Source organism: Monodon monoceros, unplaced genomic scaffold (genome assembly GCF_005190385.1).
Source record: "Monodon monoceros isolate NGI ecotype Baffin Bay Population unplaced genomic scaffold, NGI_Narwhal_1 Super_Scaffold_4, whole genome shotgun sequence".
Classification (NCBI taxonomy): Eukaryota; Metazoa; Chordata; class Mammalia; order Artiodactyla; family Monodontidae; genus Monodon; species Monodon monoceros.
In genome coordinates, this window is record NW_021703781.1 from 68677612 (window position 1) to 68704340 (window position 26729).

At 38.1% G+C, this 26729-nt stretch overlaps 1 protein-coding gene across 5 annotated transcripts in view; it reads right to left on the reverse strand.

The window, feature by feature from the left end:
- SHTN1 (shootin 1) overlaps positions 1 to 26729 on the reverse strand; it is a 101421-nt gene that overhangs the window by 9085 nt on the left and 65607 nt on the right. For 2 of the 5 annotated variants that reach the window (XM_029245735.1, XM_029245731.1), the window contains exons 13-16: positions 20241 to 20350; positions 17059 to 17112; positions 11779 to 11899; positions 7260 to 7452 (exon numbers count right to left, since the gene is read on the reverse strand). In XM_029245735.1, coding sequence (XP_029101568.1) covers positions 7260 to 7452; positions 11779 to 11899; positions 17059 to 17112; positions 20241 to 20350 — 478 coding nt within the window. Of the gene's footprint in view, positions 1 to 3124; positions 3280 to 7259; positions 7453 to 11778; positions 11900 to 14930; positions 15361 to 17058; positions 17113 to 20240; positions 20351 to 26729 lie in introns of those variants that run through there. The other 3 variants (XM_029245732.1, XM_029245733.1, XM_029245734.1) reach the window with 3 other exon arrangements.

The following is a 26729-nucleotide window of genomic DNA, read 5'->3' on the forward strand; positions in this document are numbered from 1 at the left end:
GGGGCCACAGGTCACACGTATTTAGAGACACCACAGAGCTAGAAATTAAATGCAAATTAAAATAAAAATGGCTGCACTGGAAACGGTCATTTTTCTACTGAAATTGAAGTCCTGTAATTGCTACATAGGTTTTTGTTTTTTAAATTCTTCTAGGGCACAATGTGACCCGTTTTGACCTCCCAAACAAAAAAGGCAAGCTAGCCGCCTGATGGCTGAAAAGGAAATTTTAAAGAGCTTGATAAAGCTTAGAGTTTTGGGGAGCTCTGGGGTTGAAGAAGGGCATGATGAATTAGAGAAGTATTAACTGGAAGGGTCTCTGGCAATTGTGGCTTAAAAGCATCTTTGAGAATGACCAAGAGATGAGGACACAGCTATGAAATCACTGCAAATCACACCCGTTACAATGGAAACTGGGTTCTCCCCTTTGAAGCAAGGGTCTAGAGATGTAACTAGGTGAAATGACAAATCATCCTTGAGGTTGACTCCCTTGTTTAACTGTAACTGTCAGGCGGATATTCACCTTTCTGAAAGTAATTAATAGAAAACGTGAGCACAGATGAATAAAGCTCAATACAGACAAGTAAGGCCACTTCTAGATGAGACTGTTCAGAGACAAAAAAGCAAGACTGTGAGAACACAAGATACTCTTGGGTCTCTGCCTGATTGTGATGTAGAACTCCTGTAAGATCTGCTTGTCTCTTTCTCCATACTGCAGGCCCATTTGTCCTGCCTTTCTTTAAAACAGAGATGTTCTAAAATATGATGACAATGGGCACTACACCACAAACTCAAAGGAGCTAACCAGTAATTGCCCAAAGGTGGAGCTGACTCACAGAGGTGCAGCATAAAGTGGATGCAACAGTGAAATTTATTTGGGGCTGTAGAATGTATGTTTTAAAACAACTGTATTCACAGTGATTCATCTTTATATTGTCATATTATCATTTAGTAAAACACCTTTCTAATCCAGTGATTCAAGACAGATATTTTCAAGGTATTTGACTTCTGGGAATGAACTGATCTTCAGCATGTTTGAAATGTAAATAAATAAAAAATGTGTACATGAAACTTATGCCAAAGATTAAAGGAGCTTAGGCTGGTATTCTAATATGGTAATTTCCAAAAGTTTATTTGTGAAGCATGCCCCTTTATTGGCCATTTGACATGAAAAACACTAAAACAATTTCTTTCCAAATCTCTTTTAAGTCTTCTTGCTAATTCAGATTGGCTCTCCTTTTCAGAATTCTTTGCTTTACTGGGTAACATCTTCTTCCCTTGGCAAAAGATATATTAATTGCTTAGTTCAGCCTTAGGAAGAGGAAAGAAAAAGGAAGAGATGACACTATCTGTGAGTATGTAGGGTCAGAGGAGCAGGATGTGAATAGGGCAAATGGAGCAATTTAACTACAGAATCATTGCTTCCTACAGAAGAAACCTTACAGTCATTTTCTTCCCTTCCATTCCTACAGCTCTTAATACACTCAACGCAGTATGCTATAGCTCAAAAGCGTGGGCTCTGAAGTTAGAATGAAGAAGGTTCAAATGAAATCTGACCCAATTATCGATTAGGAACAGAATTTTGGGCAAATTGTTTATGTCACTAAACCTCAGTACTTTTGGAAGAATTAAAACAACACATAAAAGTACTGGCTTCACAAATGTTAGTGAAACGATAGTAACAACAACAAAACATCACCAAAGCAAATTCCAAATTGGAAACTGGCTCGTTACTCATAGCCTCCATCTATAATCAACATAGACATCCTGCTTATAGCGATGTAAGCACATTTCCTCTCAGATGAACGCTATTATAATATGGATATATATTAATATATATTGATAAAGAGTAACAGAAAATTTAAAAAATAAAGAGGCGAAACATATACAATGGAAGGTTGTAGGCTTTTACCCCCAAATGTTTTCCCAATTCACTTCACTTACATCACTCGAGATCATCAGATCTCCCCATTCTGTGGATAACAGAACTAACGTGTCTCAGGTACCTCACACAGGATTAAAATGGAAGACAACTCTACCCATAGCTAGGAATTACACTTGCATTTTCTTACTTATTGCTCAACTTACGTTTGCTTCTGAAATACTGACTTCCTAGTTACCCTTTAAATCAACGCCCCAGAATGTGTAAATTTGGAACTTGTCAACCTAACTGGAGTTCAAGAAGCAAGCTTTGGCTTGACTGTATTGCATGGTACTTTTCTGTACACACGGCTGGGAGACATGTCATGGGTCTGTGTCACATTTTAAAAAATGCATCTGCAATGGTGGCAAACTGATGGCTATTTCCAAAAACTGAATGAACTAGCAAAAGCCAAAGTCATTTGGAAACATATGTTGAACATACAGTAGTGGTTAAAATGGGCCATATCATTTTTTGACCAAGATAAAAACTGACACTAATTCTCTTACACAACCCGCCAAGTGGCTCTAAAGCACTCTTTACTTCTCACCCACTTTTTCCACCCCAGAATAGATGGATAGGAAAGACTGTCCAATTTATTTCCTCTGTGGTCAGGTATCTCTAATCCAAATAGGTCTAAAAGCATTTGGAGCAATAGTGACAGGGTTGGAATGAGTATCCTGACCCCTAAGAATATAACCCTGAAGGATAACAATCATTTCAATCTGGATTTGTAAGTTCCTAAGATGTAGTTTGAAAATTAAAATTTTTCAAAAAATTATTTTATATTTCTAGGTTTGTTTGTGTTTTACTGTAAATTTATTTTGAGAGACACGTTGGGGGTAAAAACTATGTGCTTAACTCTTGTTCTTTATCTTAACTGTGAACATCTTTATCAAGCAACCACATTTGGGAGGAATTATTGGGATTCTAGAGCTGAAAGAGACTCTGGAGAGTGCCTCATCTACTTCCCTCAATTTTAGGTAAGAAAAACAGTGCAACAAAAAGTGAAAAAACAAAACACAGAGGTTACATAATTTTCCCAAGGAAACCTGGCCCAGTCAATAAGCCAGGTGTTCAGTACCTAAGCTTTCAACTCTAACTTTTGTCCTTGATAATCCAGTAATGCCCCAGCATTATAATTTTATATTAAGATAGAAAAGGAATTTATTGAAATATTTTTCATAAATTATTTAATTTACGTGACAACGCTACAAGGTAGGTATCATTACCCTCATCTTCCACGTGATTAAATAACTTGCCCAAGGTCATAAAGATAATAAATAGCAAACCCAAGATCCGAACCCGAGGTCTCACTGTAGAGCTGGAGTTCTGGAAATAATTCAGTGCTGCTCGCCACCCTGTGCATATGTGGAAAGACACTGATTTAGAAAAAGGATCATGCTGTGTTTCCTTGTTACTCCTCGTCCAGTCTACAGGCTTTTACTGGTGAAAATACAAATCATTCTTGGCTTTTTTGCCTATTTCCAGGTACTGTAGCTGTCTGAAAGTAACGGAATCGTTATCTTTTAAAAATTCTATAATTTGGAATTTTCCCTATTTTACATTGACCATCCCAGCCATTGATTAACTTGAATCAATGAGTCTTACTCTATTTTAACACTGTCAGAATATTTTGGATCAGAAGGGAAGAGCATGAAAGCAAAAATAAGGCTTATACTCTCCATTCGCTTGGCCAGCTCTTTACCTCTCATGGCATAAAGGGAGATTATGAGCATAATTCCTGTCTGAGTAATAACTAATCGGAATTAATGAAATTCAAATTCACTGTTAGATTTAAGATATTATTACTAGATAGTATGTATTCATTAGAAATAATTGAGGACACAAATATTTCTAAAGCTATTATTGAAAGATAAATAGAAACAATTAGGCTTCTCCAAGTCCTGATTATCTTTTTCTTTCTTTTTCTTCTTTTTGCTTAAAAAAAAACCCTGCTTGCTCAGACTGGTGACAAGAGTGTTAATTTTAATTAATCCTTGCAATTAAGTATTAAAGGTGTCTCTTGCTGTCTCATAAGTTCCTAAGAAATAAATCCATATATCTCTCTGGCTCTACAATTTACCAGATAGAAGTTACTCAGTAATTTGGAACATACACATATGTTGATTTTAGGAATTAAAAGGAAAATAAACTTTCTGGGAATAGCCTGATGCTATTTAATTTTCTGGGTAAGTGAAGATCTTATGCAGAAAACATCTTTGTTTCTTCCTTCACTTTAAAAGTTTTCTTAGTAGGTTGGCAAACTTTCCTGTCCACCTGAGGCAGTGAGCACAGCCGAATCTTTCTTTTACAACTGGGTATTCTGTTGTCTCTGATAACTTTATCTTGTATAGGTTCAAAGATGCAGAAGATATGCAAAACTGAATGTAAATGACTCCTAGGCATTTAAAAAATGTTTAAAAACCCAAATAAGCAACCAAATAAACCAAAATATCTAATATTTATGTACACATATATGTGTATATGTGTGACTGCTGAATAATGGGGGAATGCTGGTTAACTGAGTATTCTAATTAATTGATATTCTGCTGTTTTATTGATACTAAAAACGTATTTATTCATTCATTCATGTATTCAACAAGTATTTCCTGAGAGCCTACCATAAGGCAGGAGTTTTTCCAGGTGTTTGAGATACACCAGTGACAAAAAAATGTCCTACCCTCATGGAGTTTACATTCTAGGAGGGGAAGAGAGAAAATAAGCATATATATAATAAATAAAGTATGTAATACGTTAGAAGATAATTGTTATGGGGGAAAATGGAGTAGGGTCAGGGAGAATCAGCGTTTAAGGGAGTTGAGTTACAATTTTAAATAGGGTGGTCAGGGTAGGTAGGCCTCATTGAAAAGATGACATCTGAGCAAAGAAATGATAGAGGTGAGATACTGCAGCTACTGGGGGAAGGGCATCTGAGGCAAAGGGGATAGCAAAAGCAAAGAGCTGGGGTGGAATGATTCTAGGCCAGAGAGGCCAAAGTGGAGGGTGGAAGGGAGCGTAAGAGTGGCAGGGAATGTGTGTGTGTGTGTGTGTGTGTGTGTGTGTGTGTGTGTGTGTGTGTGTGTGTGTGTGTGTGTGTGTGTGTGTGTGTGTGTGTGTGTGTGTGTGTGTGTTTGCAATAATGTAATGCATTAGAGCCTACTGTGATTGATATCCTCCCTTGACCTTGATTCCCTGTCAAGAGCCGATAATACCACTCACCTGAAAAACACTACGGTGGTGTCGCCACAGATCAAAATAAGGGTGCCATTACCAGAGAGCAAAGGCACTTTTTAAAAGCAAAGGAAACATTTGCACTTTTTAACTGCTGATCTCACTTCAAAGTGACAAATCAGGTCTATGAGGTAAGACAATGTGGTTGCCTCTACCTTATGGCTAGTATAACAGAATGAACCTGCTAGCCAAAGCCAGCCAGAAACAGCCTGAAAATAACCCTTCTCATTCCTGGTAGCTAAACCTCTTTCAGGGAATCCTGAGAAATCCCATGAGTTTTTACTTTTAAAGCTTACATATGACTACATTAAGTTCTGTTACTCAGTAAAAAGCTAGGTTTAAACATAAATGAATGAAGCACGTCTGGGAAGTGAATAATTACCATGTACATACACAAGACACTTGGATTCATTTGGATAGTCTAATTGTACTTAAGAAACACGTTTTTCAGAAAGGCACTCTTCTTTGGTAAATGACTGTCAATATGAAAATGCATGGCGTTAGTTATTTCAGCTAAAGCATGTCAAGAACTGAATAATCAAGCATTAGATTACAAAGTTTAAAAGTTAATACAGCAGCACAGAGTATTTGTATTAGTGCTTTAAGTAGATAAATTAAATCGAAACGTGTCTCTTAAACAGTCGTTGAACAAGCAAGATGAGAAATAAATTGAGCTTCACATAGGCCTTTATGGCATCTAACAACTGGGTCTGTCAACAAATGGATCCTTTTCACTGTCAATTCAGCACACATTTTGCAGACCTTGGGCCTGCAATTATTTCATTTCCTTTCTTGGAAATGTGATTTCCACTTACTTTTGGAGAATAAAAGGCAGACAAAAGAAGGAAGGAGTTGCAGTATTTTCTGATTAAGATTATCTGTGTAAAATGGTAAAGGAAAAAAAAATCTATACACACACACTGAAGCATTTCTCAGAAACTAAGTTGTCTCAGCCAAATTGCTTTTGTGTCTGGATACTGGTTCAAATGTAGCCAGACTGTTGGTGTCAAATTAGGTGCTAAACAAATTTAATAGGACAGACGAAGAATGAATATAGATCATCTTTCTGTTAGAACTGTTCAAATGACTCCAGTCAAAAGAAAGAAAACACATGACTGCAGGAGAAAATGTACTTTTTAAACACAATGAAATTACATAAAACTGTAAATCAGCAAAGAAGGTCATTCGTTCCAAAAGAGGGGGAAAAAGTTAATAGTACCAATAAGAGAAACGCAAGACTGGAAGAAAATACCAGTTGGCAAAAACAGATCTAAATTGAATCGCAACTTCATTTGTCCAGGCTTCACCTCTTAAACTAAGACAGGTACAGCTACAAAAAAGGGTTCTTTCTCCCCTGATAGAATGGGAAATCAAAGGTTTAATTAACCATGATTACAATATTTGCTGATCTGATTTGTCTCACCTCTTCCTTTTCTTTATGTGACAAACCAGCTGACATCCTGGCAAGAGAACTAAAGCAAAACTAGACTAATTTCAAAAAGAGCCTGCCATTGTTATAAAACAAACTGATCCTCCACCAGATCTGTCTGAAACACATTCAATAGCAGGATTAATTCTTTGTCAATCAAAGTGCCACTTTCAAGCCATATGTAGGTTAACTCTTTACATAGCGTGTTTTCAGTCTCAGAATAGAGCAATATTAAGGCACATCTTTAATTGAGAATTAGAAAATAAGGCTGTAAAAACATACCCTTCAAAGTAAGTTTGAAGATCTAGTATCTTCTTTGGCTGCTCATGAACCATTAAGAGGGATGATCTAAGTATTTAATCTTGAAAGAATGATTAAGTGTCTTCTGATGCTGAATAAGGATCATCCAAGTCAATTCTTTGTGTAGAAGAAGAATCTGATTTTACCAAACCAGCTTAGGGATGGAATTCTCTTTATACATGTCTGCTTTGCATCAGAATAAGACCTCTAAGCTAGGAGCCTGGAATCAAAAGTTGGCTCATCAAACAGAGGAAGAAGAGTATTTATTGGCTAACCAAATCGAAATCTCTATCTAAGGAGAAACAAAGCAAAGTAACACACAAATTAGTCATCACAGATTCTTCTACACACTACTTAGTAAAGAGCATCATTACTTACTGAAATGTAACCTTGGAACTTGTGCATCCTTCCAATTTACACGACCCTTCACCTGGCTCAGGTGTTGGGGGGGACGGGCTGTTGAATTCTGCCTCCAGAGTTTTCTTGTTCAAGGCTGTTTTTGTTACACTGGATACAGAACCCAACACTGGCATGGATTTGGACTCTGAGGTGGCTAATATTCCAGTTGGACCTTAAAACCAAACACATACCTCAAGTTTAATAATTCTGTTCGATGCTTATTAATATGGTACTGAAAAACAGATGAGCTGAAAATCCCTCAGGAAGTGAAAAGGCCAAGTTTTGTTAAAATTTCAAGAGCATGCTGGAAAATGCTCCTATTGGAAATCTGCTCTGCTTTGGTGGTACTACTGCTTTTCGGGACCACGCTGAGAAATTGTGTACAGACCTTTAACAAACTCTAAAACCCCAGGCCATGGTTTCCTCAACTGACCAGAGTCCTTTAGTAATACTGGAACTGTGAAGTCTTTACTTCTCACAGAGCATGGCTTTCTGACAGCTCTACTTGAATCATTTGGCCTCTCAAGAGTTAATTCTTTCCAAAACTCAGCTCTGATTTTAAACAGAAAATGGAATGATGTCAAAAAGCTCTTTTTAAAAGGCTCATGAAGGCTTCCTGAGCCTTAAATAGCTTTTATGAACATTTTCATTTTAATGTGATTGAGAAGTAAGTGGGTTTATTTCCTATTAAAATGCAGACACGGGATTATAAAAATTAAGTGGCAAAGAGTTTGGCTGTTTACCTTTTGGACTTTTCTGCTCTTTGGGTAGGATCAGAAAACTATAATAGGGCTTGTTACTACAATTATTGGCATATCAGTCTAAAACTTCTATGCATTGAAGCTAAGCTCCATCATTACTTTTTTTCTATCTTCAGTTAGGAAGATACTATCCTAGACAGTTTTTTCAAAGCAAGATTCTAGTATGTCTTTCTTGAAACTTCAGAAGGAATCCTTTTAAAACGAAGCAATTTATGAAATGTCATGTATGTACAAATAAAATTAGAACTTCTAAAAAAATAAGCTAGAGAACAACCCTGAAAGGTGCGGCTAAGAAAAAAGCAAAACTTGGGCTTCCCTGGTGGCGCAGTGGTTGAGGGTCCGCCTGCCGATGCAGGGGACACGGGTTCGTGCCCCGGTCCAGGAAGATCCCGCATGCCGCGGAGCAGCTGGGCCCGTGAGCCATGGCCGCTGAGCCTGCGCGTCCGGAGCCTGTGCTCCGGGGCAGGAGGGGTCGCGGCAGTGAGAGGCCCACATACCGCAAAAAAAAAAAAAAAAAAAAAAAAGAAAAAAGAAAAACTTGGGACTCTCTATATCCTTAAGAAATGTCAGATCACCTAAAATGGAAAGGACTGGTGGGTACAATCCAAAATGCTAGCTAATCCTTGATTATTTATATTAGGCTTTGGAATTTTATTCTTACATTTGTATATGAATGTGTCTGATGCAGTATAAGAAACATATGAACTCCAAAAATGATGTTATAATTTGAAAAACCTATCTAAGAGGGGCTGGGAAATTGTGCAGCCATTCTGTTACTGCAGCTCCTCTAGACTTACTCCACGTGGGAGACACAGATCCTCCCTAGTCTGGTAGAAAGCCTCAGCTCACAAAGCATCAGTGTCTGCCTTTCTCATTTATTTCTTCGGTACCGTCTGAGCAGACAAATTTGTGACATTATAGAATATTCTGGTTCAAAAGGCCTTTCCCTCCTGCCTGTGACAAGCCTCACGCTGCATGGGGATGTGGGGGTAAAGAGAAAAGGGCAGAAAGATCAAGAAAGTTCATTCCTCAAAGTATAAATATGAAGCTGAACGTAAGATGTGCTTCAGAGCAGCTCTGCTCAGCCCTTGGGTAACTGTTGACTGCAATACTATAGATAGCTTTAAACAATCTGTCCTTGTAGAAAAGCAAGATCTGTTTCTGAATACACACCAACGCCTGCTGCTGTTCTGCAACTGAAGCCAATTCAAAAGTAGGGAGAGTGGGTGAGCTGAGCCAGAGCTGTTATTTTTCTTACGTACAAAAAGAAATAAAGAAAAATGCCTAATGTTTAAGATGAGATGATGATGAACACTATTATTATTGCATCCTATTTAAGCAGTCCAATGTTTTCCAAGAGGCACTTGCTGCTCTTAGAAATGTCAGTTTTGTAGCCCACAGTCTAGGTAAATCGAGGAAATACCAGTTAGCCCCGTAAGAAAAATTCTAAAGAAAAAGGTGTTTCTGTGGCCCCTGAGGGAGATACTAACTTGGGATATGAGTTCTGCCAACCTCAGGCTCCCTCTGCCTCACTTATGATGCTTCCTTTCTCCACTTTGTAACCTCACCTTTAGCCTTTCCATAACCCTTTGTGTGCAGGAGGAAAAAATCTCAGAGATTCAAATGCACCTGAGGAACAAACCTATCAAACTTCTCTCTGTAATTTGCTCCCACTATGCAGTTGTGCTACTTTAGCATCTTATTTGCCCCCTGGAATTTTCATTTTCTCATTCCATGACCTTTATAAAAAGATTACATAGTAAATACCTCTGCCAGTTTGATGCTTGCAAAACATCTGAACCATGTAAAAAAAATAAGTTATTTCTTTTACTAGATGATAGAGTTTTTAAGTTTGTGTCCTCTCTACCCCCCACACATACCCTTTTTTTTTTTTTTTGGGCTTTGGCTACTAGGGAGCTCAAAAGAAAATTTCTGCTCACTTACAAGTCACTCCCTTCAGTATGTTTCCTCTCCATCCTGCCAATTACACAGTTCTTATTTCTCTATCCAAGTATTAATGATTCTATTGAATATGTATCTCTTATTCTAACTTCCCTCAAATGATACCTTGAATATTTGTATACTGGTAGAATATAATCAGTAAAATGAAAGAGTCTCACCATGTCCATAAAATGTGTTCCTACCTTTCTCCACACTTTTAAATACTCAAATCTTCATATTGACTAAAATAAAAATGTTTCCTCATTTCTCCCATGGAAAACTAACTCTGAAATAGTGAGTGCTGCAAGTTTGACCAAGTGAGTGAAGAAAGAATGTTTCTGGAGGAACAAAAAGGTCAGTGGCAAAATACAAAACATAAATGACAGAGCACAAAAATGGCATTCGCAAAGTCCTAAAAATTAATGAAAACTACATGAATACTTTCAGGATGAAATGCTGGAAAAGTCACAGCACTAACTCACAAGTGAATAACAATTCATTATGGAGGCTGGTAAATTCTTGTAAAGCGAACATAAGGGGAAAAAAAGTCTCTTACGGCATCCCTTAGTTTTCCTGAGAGTTGGTTATTTGGGCGTGGGGTGGTGGTAATTCTTACAGGATACTAACAGCAGAATTTCTAGAACAAACTGAATGGCTAATTTTTTTTTTTTAAAGAAGGGCACAAAGTCTTCATCTTTTTATAAAAACGGTTTGGCTGGTATTATGCTGCTTCTGGTTCAAGGAACCAATTTACTCCATTGAGTAAATCCCTACATGAAAGCTAGAGCTTGATTATCAAAAACCCAAATCCTTAATATTCTAGCAATTTAAACTTGATAGACATGACAACAATGCAAATTTAAACTGTTACAATAGACTAATTGGAGTTGATTGAACAGAGTCTAAAAGATTCAGTACATTAGCTGTGGTTGCTATTAATTTTAGTTTAGGGTAGTTTTCCAAAAGCAGCCTCCTGGCAACAAGGGGAAAACCTCATAAAGGTTTCTGCTAATTCCCATGATCAAGCTGATGGAAAAAAATCTGAAGACATACAAAGTGAGTTCTGAAACACACTTTGAAGTCTAATACACGCATATCGTGATACCAATGCAAACTGTGATCTCAAGATGCTCAGATGGTCATTTATAGTTGATGACAGAGCTGGACTTTCTCATTCACTTGATTCACAGGCAGGGACAATAAACTAAATGGATATGAAAAATAAAGACGATTTCTTTGCATTTGTAACTGATTTGTAATTACGACTATTATTACTAACTATTGTGCTCTTTGTGCCAGGCACAGTGCTAAGCACTTTTTATATATTGAAATATATTGACTTAATCCTTAGAATAATCCTATGAGGTGGTGCTTTCATTATCCTCATTTTATAGATGAAGAAATTGAGGCACAGAGAGGTTGAGTAATTTGCTTAAAGGGCAAGCAGTAAACTGCAAAGCTAGGATTCAAACTCATGCCTTCTGGTTCCGGAGCCTTTACTCAATGCTACATTGTTGCCAAAGTCCATCCCGCATGTCTTTACCAAAGGGCATCTTGCATTAAGCAAACAAGATCCATAAAAGCCTGATTCCCTACAAATAAATAAACATACCAATAAATAAAAATACATAAGCACTCTTATGAGATACCCATTAAGTACCTTTGCCATCCAATACTTCTCATTCACATAAAAAAATTTAATAATTTTAAAAAGATCATTTTATGTTAAGGAGACACTGAAAGGAAGATGCTTCAGAGAGGAAGAGTAGAACCGTGGAAAATTCAAACCAGCTTACTACTGCTATCTGCTTCTGTTGTCAACTTTCTGCGACGCAAAATCCTTTCTAACTCAGTTTCACTGTTTTCAATGTGAAGGGATTTTAAGCTTCTTGAACTAGTGGATTTGTTAAGTGTCCCCTAAAGTGAAAACAAAACAAAAACAAAAACAAAAAGGTTAATGTCTTAATACAATACACAAAAGAATATAAAAGTCAAACCACCAAAACATTACCAGAATTTGAATGGAATTAGGAACTAAAATGAATTTGCTATATATGTATTTTTAATGTGCATATCTTTAACATACAGTGTTGGATCATTTAAGAAGATGCTACTGATGATGTAAGATGTTAGCTTTCGTAGCAAAAGAACAGCACAAGAATACCTCTTGATGGGCTAACTATATGAAATTCAGTGGTGGGAAGGTACTTGCACATTGATCATTAAGATTCTGATGTATGTTGGTCGACCACGCGGAGAAGAAAACAGATATACTGAACTCACCTTAGAAGGTTATCTTGACATGGCAGCCATGAGTTACTGACCCAAATCCTTGTGGCACTGAAAAATGTGGCCGATTCTTCAGAGAGAATGACCCTGGCCGCACACCTGGTGACAAGGCGTGCTGCCGAAGGAAGCACATAACGCTCTCCGGCGGCCTAACCCAGGAGGTGCTACACTGAGCACACCTCGCTTCTCTGTGAAAGAGCAAAGGCTACAGTCTACAGGGAGGCAAGGAAGGGCCGGCGCCGTAATCCCACTCTCCTGAACAGAGGAGGCAGTGAATGAATGGATTACTCAGCACCCGGAAGACACTGAAGGAAACAAGAGATGCCATAAAGCTGTGCTCCTGCTGAAAGGCGTACTGACTTTCAAGAGGACAGAGGAAGACCCAGGCAGTGCTCCCCTGCCCTGGCTCCTCTAGGAAGTATGTTATGGAGGGAGAGCTACGGTTTTCTATCTCCATTACCAGCCAAGTGTTTGTACAGAACACTGGGTGACACACTTCTTCGTAGATTTAAGGGGTAAAGATTTAGCACCCCACCATTACAAGTGGTCCATTTTCTTTTCTAAGAAATGCCCACTATTTCCTTGAAAGAGCTCTCCTCAGCTGTGCCGCAGGCTTAGGGGGGAATAAAAAACCCAGCCGAACCACAATCTTTTGATCAGAGAAAATCAGAACCTCAAGTCAGGTATAACTTGCCAGACTTCAGGCCAGAGTCGGAAGGCAGGCTTTGTCCACCCAGGCTAACAAGTAGGCCAGCCTTTGTCACTTCAGCTCACTATGGGCTTGCCTGAACGCTGCTCCCTGCCCCTGCCAACTCCCTGAACGATTCTAAGAATCCTACTAGCTAAAATGGTAACTCATGTTTCTTCTTTAACCTATAAAACAAAAAAAGTAGCTTGTAAAATTAGGTAGTTACAAATCTCACATGATATAGGTTATTATGTTGGTTCGGTTAGAAAGGTGTTTTTCTCCCTAACTGCACAAAGTTATAGAAAAGCAGTCTGTTGCTGGGAAAACTGACTAACAAGATTAGGAGATTATATTCCTCTGCTGTCAGCTAGCTAACCAAAACTGATGTGTAAAATTCTTAAGGCTCATATTTTAATCAGGCATCTGATACTTTCCCCCTGGAAGAACCTCTTTCTACTTTGGATTTATTGCAAAAATTCATAAAATACATTAAAGGAAAATCATATTACATGTAACACTATAATAGCTTATTTTATAATTTAAAAAATTAGATGATTTCTTTATTTAACAGTTAACAATGCAGATCTGTACCCACTCATCAAAGAGTTATATAGTAAGGTAGGATTAACACTGATAAGGTAATGAAAACAGCTAAAACCAATTCAGATAAATTTTTTTAATGTATTAGAAAAACTATTCCCAAATCATTTGTGTTTATAATTTTTAAAAAGTTCTATCATTTGTAAACAGAAAAATTTATGGCCCTTACTAAAATCACTCAAACTACCAGGCTGTTTGAACATCAAGGACATTCTGTGTGATTTTCCCAATGGCTAGAGTTAATTCAAGAAAAAGATATGTGTCTGTGTATGTGTGTATGTACATGTACATACACATATACCTTCCAAGGATATCTTTTATTGAAGAATTTACCTTTCACAGGAGTCTCTATTTTTGTTTGGATAACCGCATTACTTCCCCAAACTCCTGACTGTGGTGAGCTATCCTCTCATCGCACCTGATACTGAAGGAATTCATTTTCCAAGTTCTAATCCTTGAATTCCCAATTTTCTTCTCTATTCACTGACCAAGGCGGTTGACTAGGTTAGTATAGGAGCAAACTTTAAATATGGAGGCAATTATGGAGGAAAGGTTTCTGCATGGATCTCAACCGACGTGATAAAGGAGCTCAGCTAATGAAGTACCAAGACTGTCTTAATTATCTACTTATATTATAATCATAAAATTAGAGAAATCACAAATCACCACGTGGTACATACAATTCCTTCACTTCACAGAAAAGAGAATCCTATAAATCAGTGATCCTCAGCGTTTTGGGCCAGGTCCCACAGTAAGTCAGTGATAGGGCTGGACCTTGAACTTAACTTTTCTAATTTCTATTTCTACTCCAAACCGCTTTCATCATTTAACAGTCTTAATCCCCATGTTAGATAAATGTTCATAATACCAACAACTCTAATTGTCAGGGAACAAAATTAACTACTCAACAATTCCTGGGTAATTTGAAAAACTGAAGATGTTCAAAAAAGACCTAAAAGTGAATTTTTAAAAAGTTGTTCTTGTCTCTTTGATTTAGAGGCAACTGAACTTGAGAAGAGACTTTCTGATTAATTTCTGTTGATTTATTCTTTGGAAATGCCCATTTCCACTTAGAGTGGCTTTTAAATGGCTGGTGTGGCTCAAGAGGTTTGCGAAACCTAAAAAAAAAGAAACCCTTGTGTGACGATGAGAAATAGCTATATATTTTTTATCCACAAAATACACAACTTTAAAAATTAAGTGTAAATAGACTTGGAAGAGTAAGTTCAGTCAACATTGAGACTTTAAAAATTGGCTTGAAAAGTGTACAACTCAAAAGACAGTGAGGTTTTCCAACTCCCCCAAACACGAGATGTGTTTTCTACCCATGTGCTAAGTTTCAGCAGTAGGCTTACAACTCAGGTCACTTTCATTGCAGTAAAAACACCCCCAGACTGAGTTCATTCCTGGTTTCTGTTTTGCAGTAGAACTGAACACAGAGCTTCTTGGTTTCTTGGCATCTCTTGGTACAGGTGCTCACTTTCCACTTCAGTACACAATCTGTAGACTTTTTATGTTCTTTTCATGTTTGTTTCTCACATGCCACAACTGTGAGGTTCGTGTCATGTACTTTGCTGGGTACTAAATTCTGATAATACTAATAGTCTGAACTCCAGCAAGAAGCACCAATAGAGCCCCATCTGATAGGGGCTTCCTTTCTCTCCTAAAAGAAGTATGGTTTCTTGGCCCCAAGTGACTGGGAGTTACAAGTGATCCATCATCCCTCAAAGGAAACGTCTGTGGTAGTAGTGGAAAGTTGCCATTTGGCAAAGAAGAGTAGGGGAGAGCATCGTGAGTTCCACTTTAAAAAAATTTAATGCAAAGAATAACAGCTATTAGTGATACACATTAATGCCATGTAAGGTAGAGAAATCTAATGATAAATCCAGGACAAAAGAGGATGAGGGCAATTTGAAGAAAAGAAAGATGTTTTGACAGTTTTTATAATTTGTAAGTTATTCCACAAAAATCTGTTCACAAATTTCTCTCCTTGAAGTGGCACAAAACTATAGTGAGTATGATTGTATAGTGAACATGATCTTTAAAAGCAATGCTGTGATTTTCAGTAAACTTGCTACCAACCAGCATTATCAGCAAGTGGGGTAACTTGGGTAATCAAGTATCATATGTATCTCATGTAGATGTCTGATTTTTCAAATAAACCTGATTTAAAAAACAAACAGGGAAGTTTACTCTTTCACTGAGGATCAGAACTATGACCCTAGAACCTCCAAATGCCCCTGGGGGCATTTTCATGAACAAAAATTAGCATTACAATGTAGAGACAACAAAAAGGACTGTCGTAGGGCATTCTCCTTAACAGAACACTGGATAACAAAATTTTCTCACCAAAGAATCCATTAGATAATAACCACATACTTTTTCCATGGTTTTAATACTTTATTCTGTAGGTAGACCACTACTGTTAGCCAGTGCTACATACCTCTCTTTAGTATTAATTCCACTCACCTAAAAACTATAGCAAACTAATTAAGCCATTCCGAGTTAAGTCTACTGTTTCATGCTTGATGAAAATAATTTTGTTTACCACGATTATGTGGATGTCTGCATGCAATGCATAATTAGCACAGTAACAACGAACATGGGAATATTAGCTCTACCTCCGCCCCCATGTTTGTTGACTTACTGTGCATAATAACTGGTATTGAGACTGTAACAAGATCTGAGAATAAAGCTCTTAGTATCCAAAACATTTTCTAAGTGAGGCATTTGTCTCCGACAGAAACTGTCGGACAGGGCAGTACTCATTTATCTTGTTGGCAAAAGCTCATACTTTGGAAAGAAGAAATATGACTAGAGATGGGCATTAAGCATGTTCTCTAACGGATGTGAATTACTTTTAGAAAATGAAATTCGTAACATAAAGAAAGGAACTTCTATTATCCAAATTTATCATGACTTTTCAAAACTGTGAGAAAAGCAGACTATGACTCTGATGCTAAAATATTTGGGGAGAATCTCTGATTTATATTTAGGTGCCAAGAATTCCACTTTCATGCCCCAAAGTTAAGCACTATCCATGTGAGAGACTACTATACAATATACTATTATCTACTACGTTTATCGTAGATTTACTTATAAATAAATCTACTATAATCTATGTATAGATTTACTTATAACACTATTTACTATATTTATATTTATAATATATCTACTATATAAGCATGTACTGATCCTCACATCTGGCCAGACACTTTATCTTCAAGTTGTGATACAAGTATTGGAGAACAAGAACAGGAAACAACGATTTGGGGGAAAGTGTACCCATTCTTTTAGAATAGAAACAGCAGAGTATTGACACATTATTAACACACCCAATGGAGGAGTCCACAGCACAATCAAGCAAACTATCAAAAGTAATGAGGCTTACCGTAAATGGAAATAAAATATATCAAAACCAATTATTCATAACAGTAGATTTTTAAAATATTCTTCCATTTTCCCATTAACTAAATAATAAACTGAGATCTATTCTTACCAGTATTCCTTTTAGTTCATTCACTGCACTTTCAGAGCCTTTTGAAGATTCTGGCTACAATTGTAAAAAAGAAGAAAAATGACTGAGTAATTCAGTTTTAAGATACCCAACAAAGACTTTTACATGGCAAAGTGTTGGTGGCTTATATTGACTACATTTTTTAAATTAGGTCTATGTCTTACGGTTAGGAAAAAATATTAGACATGCTAATGCTCCCAAGGAGCAGTTAAATAGAAAATTAGAGGTAAGAGCCAAGCTACCATCTTCTACACATCATTTTGTTACCTACTATCATCATATGTAGAAAAGATCTGGTAAACATTAAATTTCAAAGATTTAATTCCAAATTATTCAGAACATTTTACAATAAACTCTTCTTCACTCTCATTGCTGGACTTGAGCCAGCAAATGAGGACTAGGAAGGCAGGAGTGCAGAGCAGAAAGCAAGCAACAGGGCGGAGCACCTCTCAGCTCCATCAGCTCCAGGCCAAGGCCAGCTTACAGAGGACTGGCACGTCTAGTTTCATGAATTTCACAACCGGGATCACAGGAGAATGTTAGCATCACCAGCTATCAGAGTAGTAAAAGACCTCAGAGGGCGTGCAGTCCAAGTACTTCATCTTACTTATGAGGAAAGTTACACTTTGAGGAATTCTGTATTTGAGTCAGGTGTCTCGATTACAAGCCCAGTTCTCATCTGGCTACACCACGAACAAAATAATTTGAAATGAAATTCTGGGTAATACCTGCCTGCCCCATAATACCACAGTCTCTGTGGACCCCTCAATGAAAAGATGGCTGAAAAAAAACCCTCTGATCTTCCCTGTACCACTTCCTTTCACAAAGGAGATGAAGAGAAAACCTACAAGACACAGCGAAAGGAATCACTCAGGCCTCTCATTCCTAGAAAAGAGGCAAGGCTAATCTTTCAAGAGATGGGAGGTGATTAATGGCAACCTATAATTCTTTCCCCTTAAAAGATAATAAAAGAATAAGATCCTATTCCAATTTTTAAAAACGTACAGTTAGAAAAAGTGAGAGAGAGGTTTGCTGCTCATGTACAAATTAAACTAAGGTGTTCAACTTTCATAGCCTCCGTTTTCTGTGAAATACACATGCCATCAGTGGCAGTCACAAGTGCCAGTCAAAAGCTCTAAGACACTAATTTTAACCACACCAGCACCACCACCAACATCAAGGAATTTAGTAAAACGCAGTTAAATTAGTACTCTCAAGGCAGGCTTGACTTCTGTAGGTAAGCTGTCCGGTGACATGTTACGACTTCTGAACAAACACCCTGCCTAAAGGCATTCTCAAAAGTGCTGCTATGCCACTCAAGTTGCCCTCTGACTGCACAAGCCTTTTCAAAGCCTGGACTGCATACTCTCATAACTGGTGACATTTCAGGAAAGTACTGATGGTACTGGGGGAAGAAGTCTGCACTGAGGCATGCAGTGACCATTTGTTTTAAAGGTTACTGACCAGGTCATTCACCACTATATCTACACAGTTTTAATGATTAAGAGCAAAAAAAACCAAAACAAAACAGTTGTCCACTGATCCTTGTTCAGCTGTCCTCCAGATTTTGAACTGACATTAAATAATGTGTAACTGTTGAAAGAGTCACGGCAAGAAAGAAAAAGGACAAAGTGATATAATGAAAATGAAAGTACATACAGAACACTGATTGCTTACGATTTAAGAAGTTTTCAACATTTTTCTTTCTAAACTAATTTTGTTTCTTTTACGACACTGCATTTTTCTCTAGTAATAATTTGGTTTTGCTATTCTTTCCAAACTAGTTGTGACATGAAAGCCATAAAAATGTATTCTCTTCTAAGGTTCTACTCAGACCCTTCATTTTAAAGTGGTTTCACATTTTACTCCATTTGACCCTAACAACAACTGTGTGAGCCAGAGAGGGTATCTTATGGAGAAGAAGCCCGGGAAGCTGGGTGATAGTGCAAGGACCCGACTCCAACAACAGTGCTCTTCACTCACTCATCAGACACTGGCACTGAAAGAGCTGTGCCCAACTATCTACATGCTCAGCTTCTCGTCCAGTTCTACATTCTGCCCATTTGCTTTCAGAGCTCTAGCACAAGACTGAATTACTCTCCACAGCTGGCTGAAGCTTCCATTTCCCTAGATGTGAATCTTCTCTTGGCGTGGAATGCTCGTTCCCTCTTCCCAACCCCCTTTCCCTGGACAGCCCACACCATGGCCATTCCTGCCTTGTCCAGTTATCTTGTCTGCCTGTGACGAAGTGGCAACTTTAAAAGCCCAGGTGAATTTCTAGTGAACAGTCATGACACTCCGGGGCACTGAAGTAGCTGAAGAAGGGCATCCTTGAGAGTAAGGAAGGACCATAAAGTTTGGTTTAAAGGAAGAGGAAAAAGAAAGAGAAGCAATCTGCTGCTACCTTATTAGAGTGAGGAAAGAAAAAACATTTTTCAAGAAAAATGTCAAAAACTCTACTATTGAGTCTATTTAAATGGGACAGATATACAAGGGGAAGGAAAAGCTCTGAACTAGACACTAGGTACTTCCACAGACCCTGGAGCTCACTGTGGTCTAGCTTAGAAGACAGCTGATGATACAGATACACAAGTTTCTCCTTGAAGTGACCGGGAATAGGTCTGTGAAATTAATGGAAACAATCTTATAAACCTCACTATTTTTCAAAAGTTGTCTTAGGTCTCCTACGGTATATGATGTGATCCCCACACTCAGATTCCCCTCCCCCACACACTAAAACAGAAGCCTCGGGAAGGCAAGGATCTTTGTGTCTTGTTTACTGCTTTATTCCCAGTGCCTAAAACAGTACCTGGCACATAGTAGATACTCAATAAATACTTGTTGAATTACACACAAGCACCAGGAATTGATGAAAATAAAGGGCGTGCTAATTGTTACTTGTTTGGTATAACAGTTCATATCAATGTCCCTCTCAAGGAGACGGCAGCACCCTGCAACCACAGGACTTACTTTCTGTAGTGACCTAGGTTTCCTATGGGTCAGAGTCCTTCTGAAAAGTGCTTATATGAAGCAAAGGCTTTTACGGCACATTAGCCTTAACCCAAGATTTGACAGTCAATTCTGATGTAGCTTTCATCAGATTTCAAAATTTTACATTAAAAAAAAAGAAACATCGGGGAAAAAAGCATTTAGTCATTCCATACCTTTGCCTTGGGTCTAGCTGTCTGATTAACTGGTCTGAGATGAACTCCCTTTTTAATTCTGTCCATCATCTCTTCAACTGCTTGCCTCTTCAGGTCTGTGACTTCTTCAGCTATTCAAAGAACACACACATAAATCATCTTATGTTACAAGAAAACTACTTCCTATTTCTGGTGACTTAGAAAGACTGCACTATGTAATTAACCACAGTCATTTTTCAGACAGAGTCACAAAACACCAATAATTTACTAAGGTTAACAGCTCCCAGGTAGCAATATTTTTTAATAAAAATCTTTTAATAAGAGATTTGCTTTGAGAAATAAGAGTTATAAAATTTAAGGTCTAATTTGTAGCCTGGAAATCAGTATTGGCTCATCTATGTTAAACAAAGTACATTTTGTTCCGTTTGTCAGCATAATAATAGACCTGAATTTCTCCAGGTCTTTAAAAACCTAATTTTGTACCTAACTTCAAATAACCATTCATTTTTGTCTCAAAGATGTTTTTGTAACTTATAGTACAACCTATGTCAAAGAAATCCAACCAAAGCAGGAATAACTATCAAAAAGCCCATTTGAAAATAAAAGATCAAAGAGATTTTTTTACCTGTTGGAGGAAATCCACAGTCAAAAGATGAGCAGCAAATAGATAAAATCTATTTTTAAATTGCCATCTTTTGTTTAGGAATCATATGGGAAGGAAACATTTAACCAAACCTTTTTCAAGTCTTTTAAAATTGTCAATGTTAAAAGAAAACATACATCCAGAAATGACTGCAGTTAAGTAATTAAATTTGATAAAAAATTTCAACTGTCTGTTGTTTAATCTTTACACTCTTTGGCTGCAAAAACAATAAAGCTGTTGAAATATGTATCAACTAGATGAATGCAACTGAGGTGAGCTGAGACCTGTTGGTCAGAAGAGTGAAATTTGTCTCTTGCACAACAGCTTAACCAAAAGCACCAAATCATTCTGGAACAATTATCACCATTAATGCAGCTCTAGATCTTGTGTTTACCTCCAGCTAACTCACTGTATCCAATACATTCAAGTTTAAATATCTCATAAAGACCCTCCAACAGACTCCACATTGTGGGGCAGGCATATGGTAGGCACTCAGCAAGCATCTACCTACTGACTGACTTGTTAAAGTTCGAGCTTTAAATGGCTATCAATAGTTTTACTATTTGAGCAGAAATAATTAAACCTCAAAAGAATGGCTTCTAAATGGAGGCAATCACAACTATATCCCCCAGCTAATTCACAGTCGTGTCAGGCTTTGCGCTAAGGAGGCCGAAATCATGGCTTCTTTTACTGCTATATGGCAGACTTCACTCTAATCCTGGGTAGCTATTCCTCTTATACATGCTGAGGGGAGCAACTCAGAGAATCCAGAGGTTCCATTATCCTCCACTCTGCAATATCACAGTGATGGGATCACTGCTATATTCATCATATAACCTAGGTTTTCTAATACAATCCTGATTTCAAATAGTGCTGTCATCCTCAGAAGCCACTGAAATGCTGGGAATTCAAATTTCTCAATATCCAAACAGCATTTTTCAGTTCCAGAAGTCAAAAGAGTATCTTTTGTGAGGCAACATGGGAGACATGGCAGGCACCAAGGTCAGAACTCATCCACCAATAAACGAAAAGACAACAAAACTGTGGGTTGATCAGCTATGTGCCCTTAAGCAGTATTTTCTAAGGCAACCTCTGCTGATGGCTCAGAAACATGTTCAACAAGGGGACAGACAAGAAAATTACTATGAACAGAGATTCATTCATTCATTCATTCATTCACCGACTCACTTATTCAATATCTGAATACCTATTATGCACTACATGGTACTTTTGCTGACCGTTTTCAAAATCAGAGGAAATAAGACACAGATCTGTCATTCAAGCACCTGGTATGGGTATGGAATTTATTCCAGGGAATTTTAAAAAATCTTCAAAACACATTCGATTTTCAGAAAGGCTGCCATTTTGAGTAAGACTTGGGAAGAGCTGCATGGCAACAGGAACACCGCCTACAAACAGATTAGCACTCTGTAAGGAACGACTAAAACTCAATTAAATGCACAAAACAAAAACTAATTAAGGCAGACAGATGGAGAATTATGGTCAACACCATTCAAGTCTGCTGCAGCATCTAACATAACAGGAATTTAAAGTAGTTTCTTATTTTTGCTTGCCAGAATCATAGTGATAATTCAGAGAAGTGCCACTATCTGTATTGTGTACAGATTATAAACCAGGCTCATAAAATTTTCTCAGTCTTTTTCAAACGTAAAGGCTTAATTGGTCTTAAGGAAAAGAAATCACTCTTATCAGATTCCCTACTCAGGCACAACACAAGGGCAATGGCTAGGTTAGCTACACAAGCTTTCTCTCTCACCGACTCTGTTTTTGAACTAGCAAAATGCAATCTATACGAACTTCTGAACTATTAAGCAGTTCTAATAAATCTGCAAGAATCACCTACAGAGAGCTCATGGTATGTTTTGTAATTCTTTTCTGCAATCACGCAGTTCGTAATTGTCTCACAAAAGCATGTAATCAGGGGGACAATAGAAATATGCAGGATACTGGAGATTAAAGAAGAGGGACAAAGGCAGACAAGGGTTCTAATGTTATTGAACTGCCACAGGAAAATAAAATCAAATGTTCTTTGAGTTAGTGCTTCCAGGTCAGTCTTGGATCAGAAAGCTACATGTAATTAATTGAGGCTTAAATTTTAAGACCCACTTGAAAAATAAGTTAGTTCCTCAAAAAAAAAAAAAAGACCCACAGACAAAACCATCACCTTATTGCTCAATAAAACCTTTTGGTATTACCTAGAGGAAACTAAAATGAATTTTTAAATGTCACAGGTTTACTTTTCTCTTTCAATAACATTTTTTAAAAGGCATTAAAGAAAATCTTATGCCACCGTGATGCACAAAATTTCTAAAGAACATATCATAGTTGAATAAGTTTGGATTTGACCTACAGTCATAAAGTTAAGAAAATTTCCTTAACTACAATGATCACAAGAGCCTGCTGAATGAGGACTTCTGCCCTTCAGGGTGACTGGTACCATGCCTTTTTTTTTTTTCTTTTAGGTAACATTTTGAATATTTTCTATGTCATGGGCACTACTCTAAATGCTTTACATGTTGTGAGACTCATAATTCTCAAAACAACTCTATGAAATAGGAACTATTATTCCCATTCTACAGATTAGCAAACTGAGGTAAGAAAATATCAACAAATTAATGACCTAAATATATGATAAACAGCAGGCATACCTCTCAAATCTCAGAACTTGTCCAATAAATGCATTCTTATCAAAATTAGTTATTAACTGCAAAGTATGTAATGATTTCTTGTGTTTAGATCTTAAAACTACTTCTAAAATATTTCACAGACCTTCCCTACAATCAAGCTTTTTAAGTCATAACCCAACAATAAAAGTTTCTCCATTCATAAGCTCTGAAAAACATACCAACTGTATAGCAAAAGCCATCATACGATGCTAATATAAGAAAACACTGTGATAGCAAGACTGGTTCCCATGTTATAAATGCAAACTCCAAAGTGTCTCAGATGACCCCAATATTGATGCTCTACATTCATTCATCATGTCTATAATCACTGTTGATCCACTCAACAACTATTTTTTAGTGTGAATGATTAACAAAACACTATAAACTACCTTGCCAGACAGAGCAAAGTATGGCTATGGTACCTATCATTTAAGGCAGTATGATTTTAGGGTGGGCCCAGTTTAAAAATCTCCTGATCAACTTCTGTGTCTGTAACTACTTAGATTCCCAAAGTAACAATTCAATAGCTCAAGGATGAGGGGGAAAATGCTGCCACATTTCATGAATTGTAAATGAAATATCATTTTCATAAGGAAAACTGCATGGTTTCTAATACTGGGAGTTAATAAGTTCTAGAACACATCTTTTTAAATTTAAGGGTGCTGTTGAGGTTGATAAGCTAATAATGTAATTTACTGAGAAGGGGAATTTATTTTATTCTGACTGCCTTCTTGACCCTCTAAGACTTAACCAGTTTTCCCAAAACAAGACCGAAACAAACAAAATTTTAATCTTAATTACAGGGTCAGGGGAGGCTTAACAGCCAGTAACCCAAGAGCAGGGCTGCCCTGCAAATCACCAAAGGCAGGACTTCGAAATCCTGCAGTGCCTTGGCAAAGCAGAATTTGCCTTTTAGCTGCATTACAAGGGGCTGTAGGAGGCAGGGGCAGAAAGTCAGTTCATACAGATGATAAAATCAAACAGCTTTCGTTTGTAATGGTGCTGCAAGGTTCTTGCTAAGAAGAAAAGACCAAGTCTAAACTTTGATTCATTCAATATGCGTGAAAGCTGTGGGAGGCTGCAGAGAGAAGTAAACCCTCACAGAGCCTGCAATCTGTTCGGGGGAGAGATGTGGAAATAACCCCAACACCAGAGCAGAGGCTGGGGGGGTGGGACATTAAATCCTCACAGTAACAAAATTTGAAGTAAACTGCTATAGCAACACACAGTAATGAGCCATTCATTCTGGATTATTAATACTCATAAATAAAGGAAGAGGAGGAAGAGACTGGGAACACACCAGACAATATGCTGAAACCTGAATGGGAGACATGGAATCAGAACAGTACCTTGCTAGAGGACCGGCAGGAGGGCAATTCTGGAATGAGGAAAGACAGGAACAAATGCACAGGAGGCTTAGACGTTAGGGGCCAGCCATAAGGTGAAACAGATGTAATGAGAAATGAGGCTAGAGTAAAGGCAGAGAACCATCTCTAAGCAGACAGGGTTTGAGATTCTATTCTGAGGCAGGGAGAAGCACAGAAATGGGATAAGATGTAGGACAACATAATGAGACCTGGCATCTGAGAACACGGCACTGCAGAGGTATGAAAATGGCTGGGGCGGGGCAAGGAGACCCGGAGGCAGGAAAAGGGGGCCAAGAAGTTTGCACCCATTTGGGCTTGAACCAGGCTAACCTACCATGCTCCATAAGTAAAACAGGTTGAACAAACACTGCTGAGTTTAACTTGGGTTCTATGGTCCTCAGGCATAAAGGCCCAAAATCTGGGGCCAGCATTTCAAGCTTCTGCTCTCAGTGTGGGTCCACATCAAACTGCCCACAGCTCTGTGCACTGACTCTGCACCTACCCACCTGGGGCCTCTGCTCAGCAGGAAACCTCTTCTCTCTCCATCCCCATATCTTCCTATTATCCTCAGCTTCTCCCTCTCCAAAGAATCACAGGGTCCTGTGAATTTTACCTCCCTAAACAGCTCCTGAATTTATCCATTTCTTTCTCTCTCTACTACTACCACCCGCATCTCAGCCCCATCAACATTCACCTGAATGAGTGCAACAGTCTTCCCTCATCCACTCTCATTCCTGTACAGTCTGTTCTCTGTTCTCTCACTGCAGCCAGTGTAATTTTTTACAAAGGACAAATCTCATCATGTTACACTCCTACTTAAACTTCTACTGCCCTTAGGATAAATATCAAAATCTTGACCACCGCCTCTAGAATCTGGCTCCTGTCTACCTAGTAGACTTCCTCTCTTGCACCCCATGTTCTAGTAATATCAACTTTCTTTCAGTTTCCTAATATGCCAAGCTCCTTCCCCACTCTGGACCTTTGAATTGTTGCCCCTCTATGTGATCTATTTTACCATATATACCCTGACCTTCTAAATCCACAACTACTCAGCTTAAATATCACTTGCTGACATCAGTAGTCCACCTCCATAATCTCTTAGATCAGTACTGATAATCACTCCTCCACAGTACTGATCAAAAAAATGTATTTAAATAATTATATATTGCACTGGTAATTACGTGTTTACTTCCTATCTGCCCCACTCAAATGTGACTTTATGTCTTGTATCTCCAGTACAAGCACAGAAAGTGCTTGACAAAGTCTCAGTTCATTGCTATCAACTCTAAAAAGCCTTTCCCCAGGACTTCCCTGGTGGCGCGGTGGTTAAGAGCCCACCTGCCAGTGCAGGGTTCGATCCCTCATCTGGGAAGATCCCATATGCCGAGGAGCAACTAAGCCCATGCGCCACAACTGCTAAGCCTGTGCTCTAGAGCCCAGGAGCCGCAATTACTGAGCCCACGTGCTGCAACTACTGAGCCCACGTGCCACAACTACTGAAGCCCGAGCACCTAGAGCCCGTGCTTCGCAACAGAAGAAGTCATTGCAATGAGAAGCTTGTGTACCACAACGAAGAGTAGCCCCTGCTCGCCTCAACTAGAGAAAGCCTGCGCACAGCAATGAAGACCCAACACAGCCAAAAATTCATTAATTAACTAATTTAAAAAAATAAACATAAGGAGTGGTGATTGTATAGCACAGAAAATACAGCCTATATATATATTTTTAAGACCTTTCCCCAAATCCTCATTTGGAATTACTTCCTCTCTTTCTTTTACACCCCAAAGCACCTCACCCCTTACTGAAAGCACAT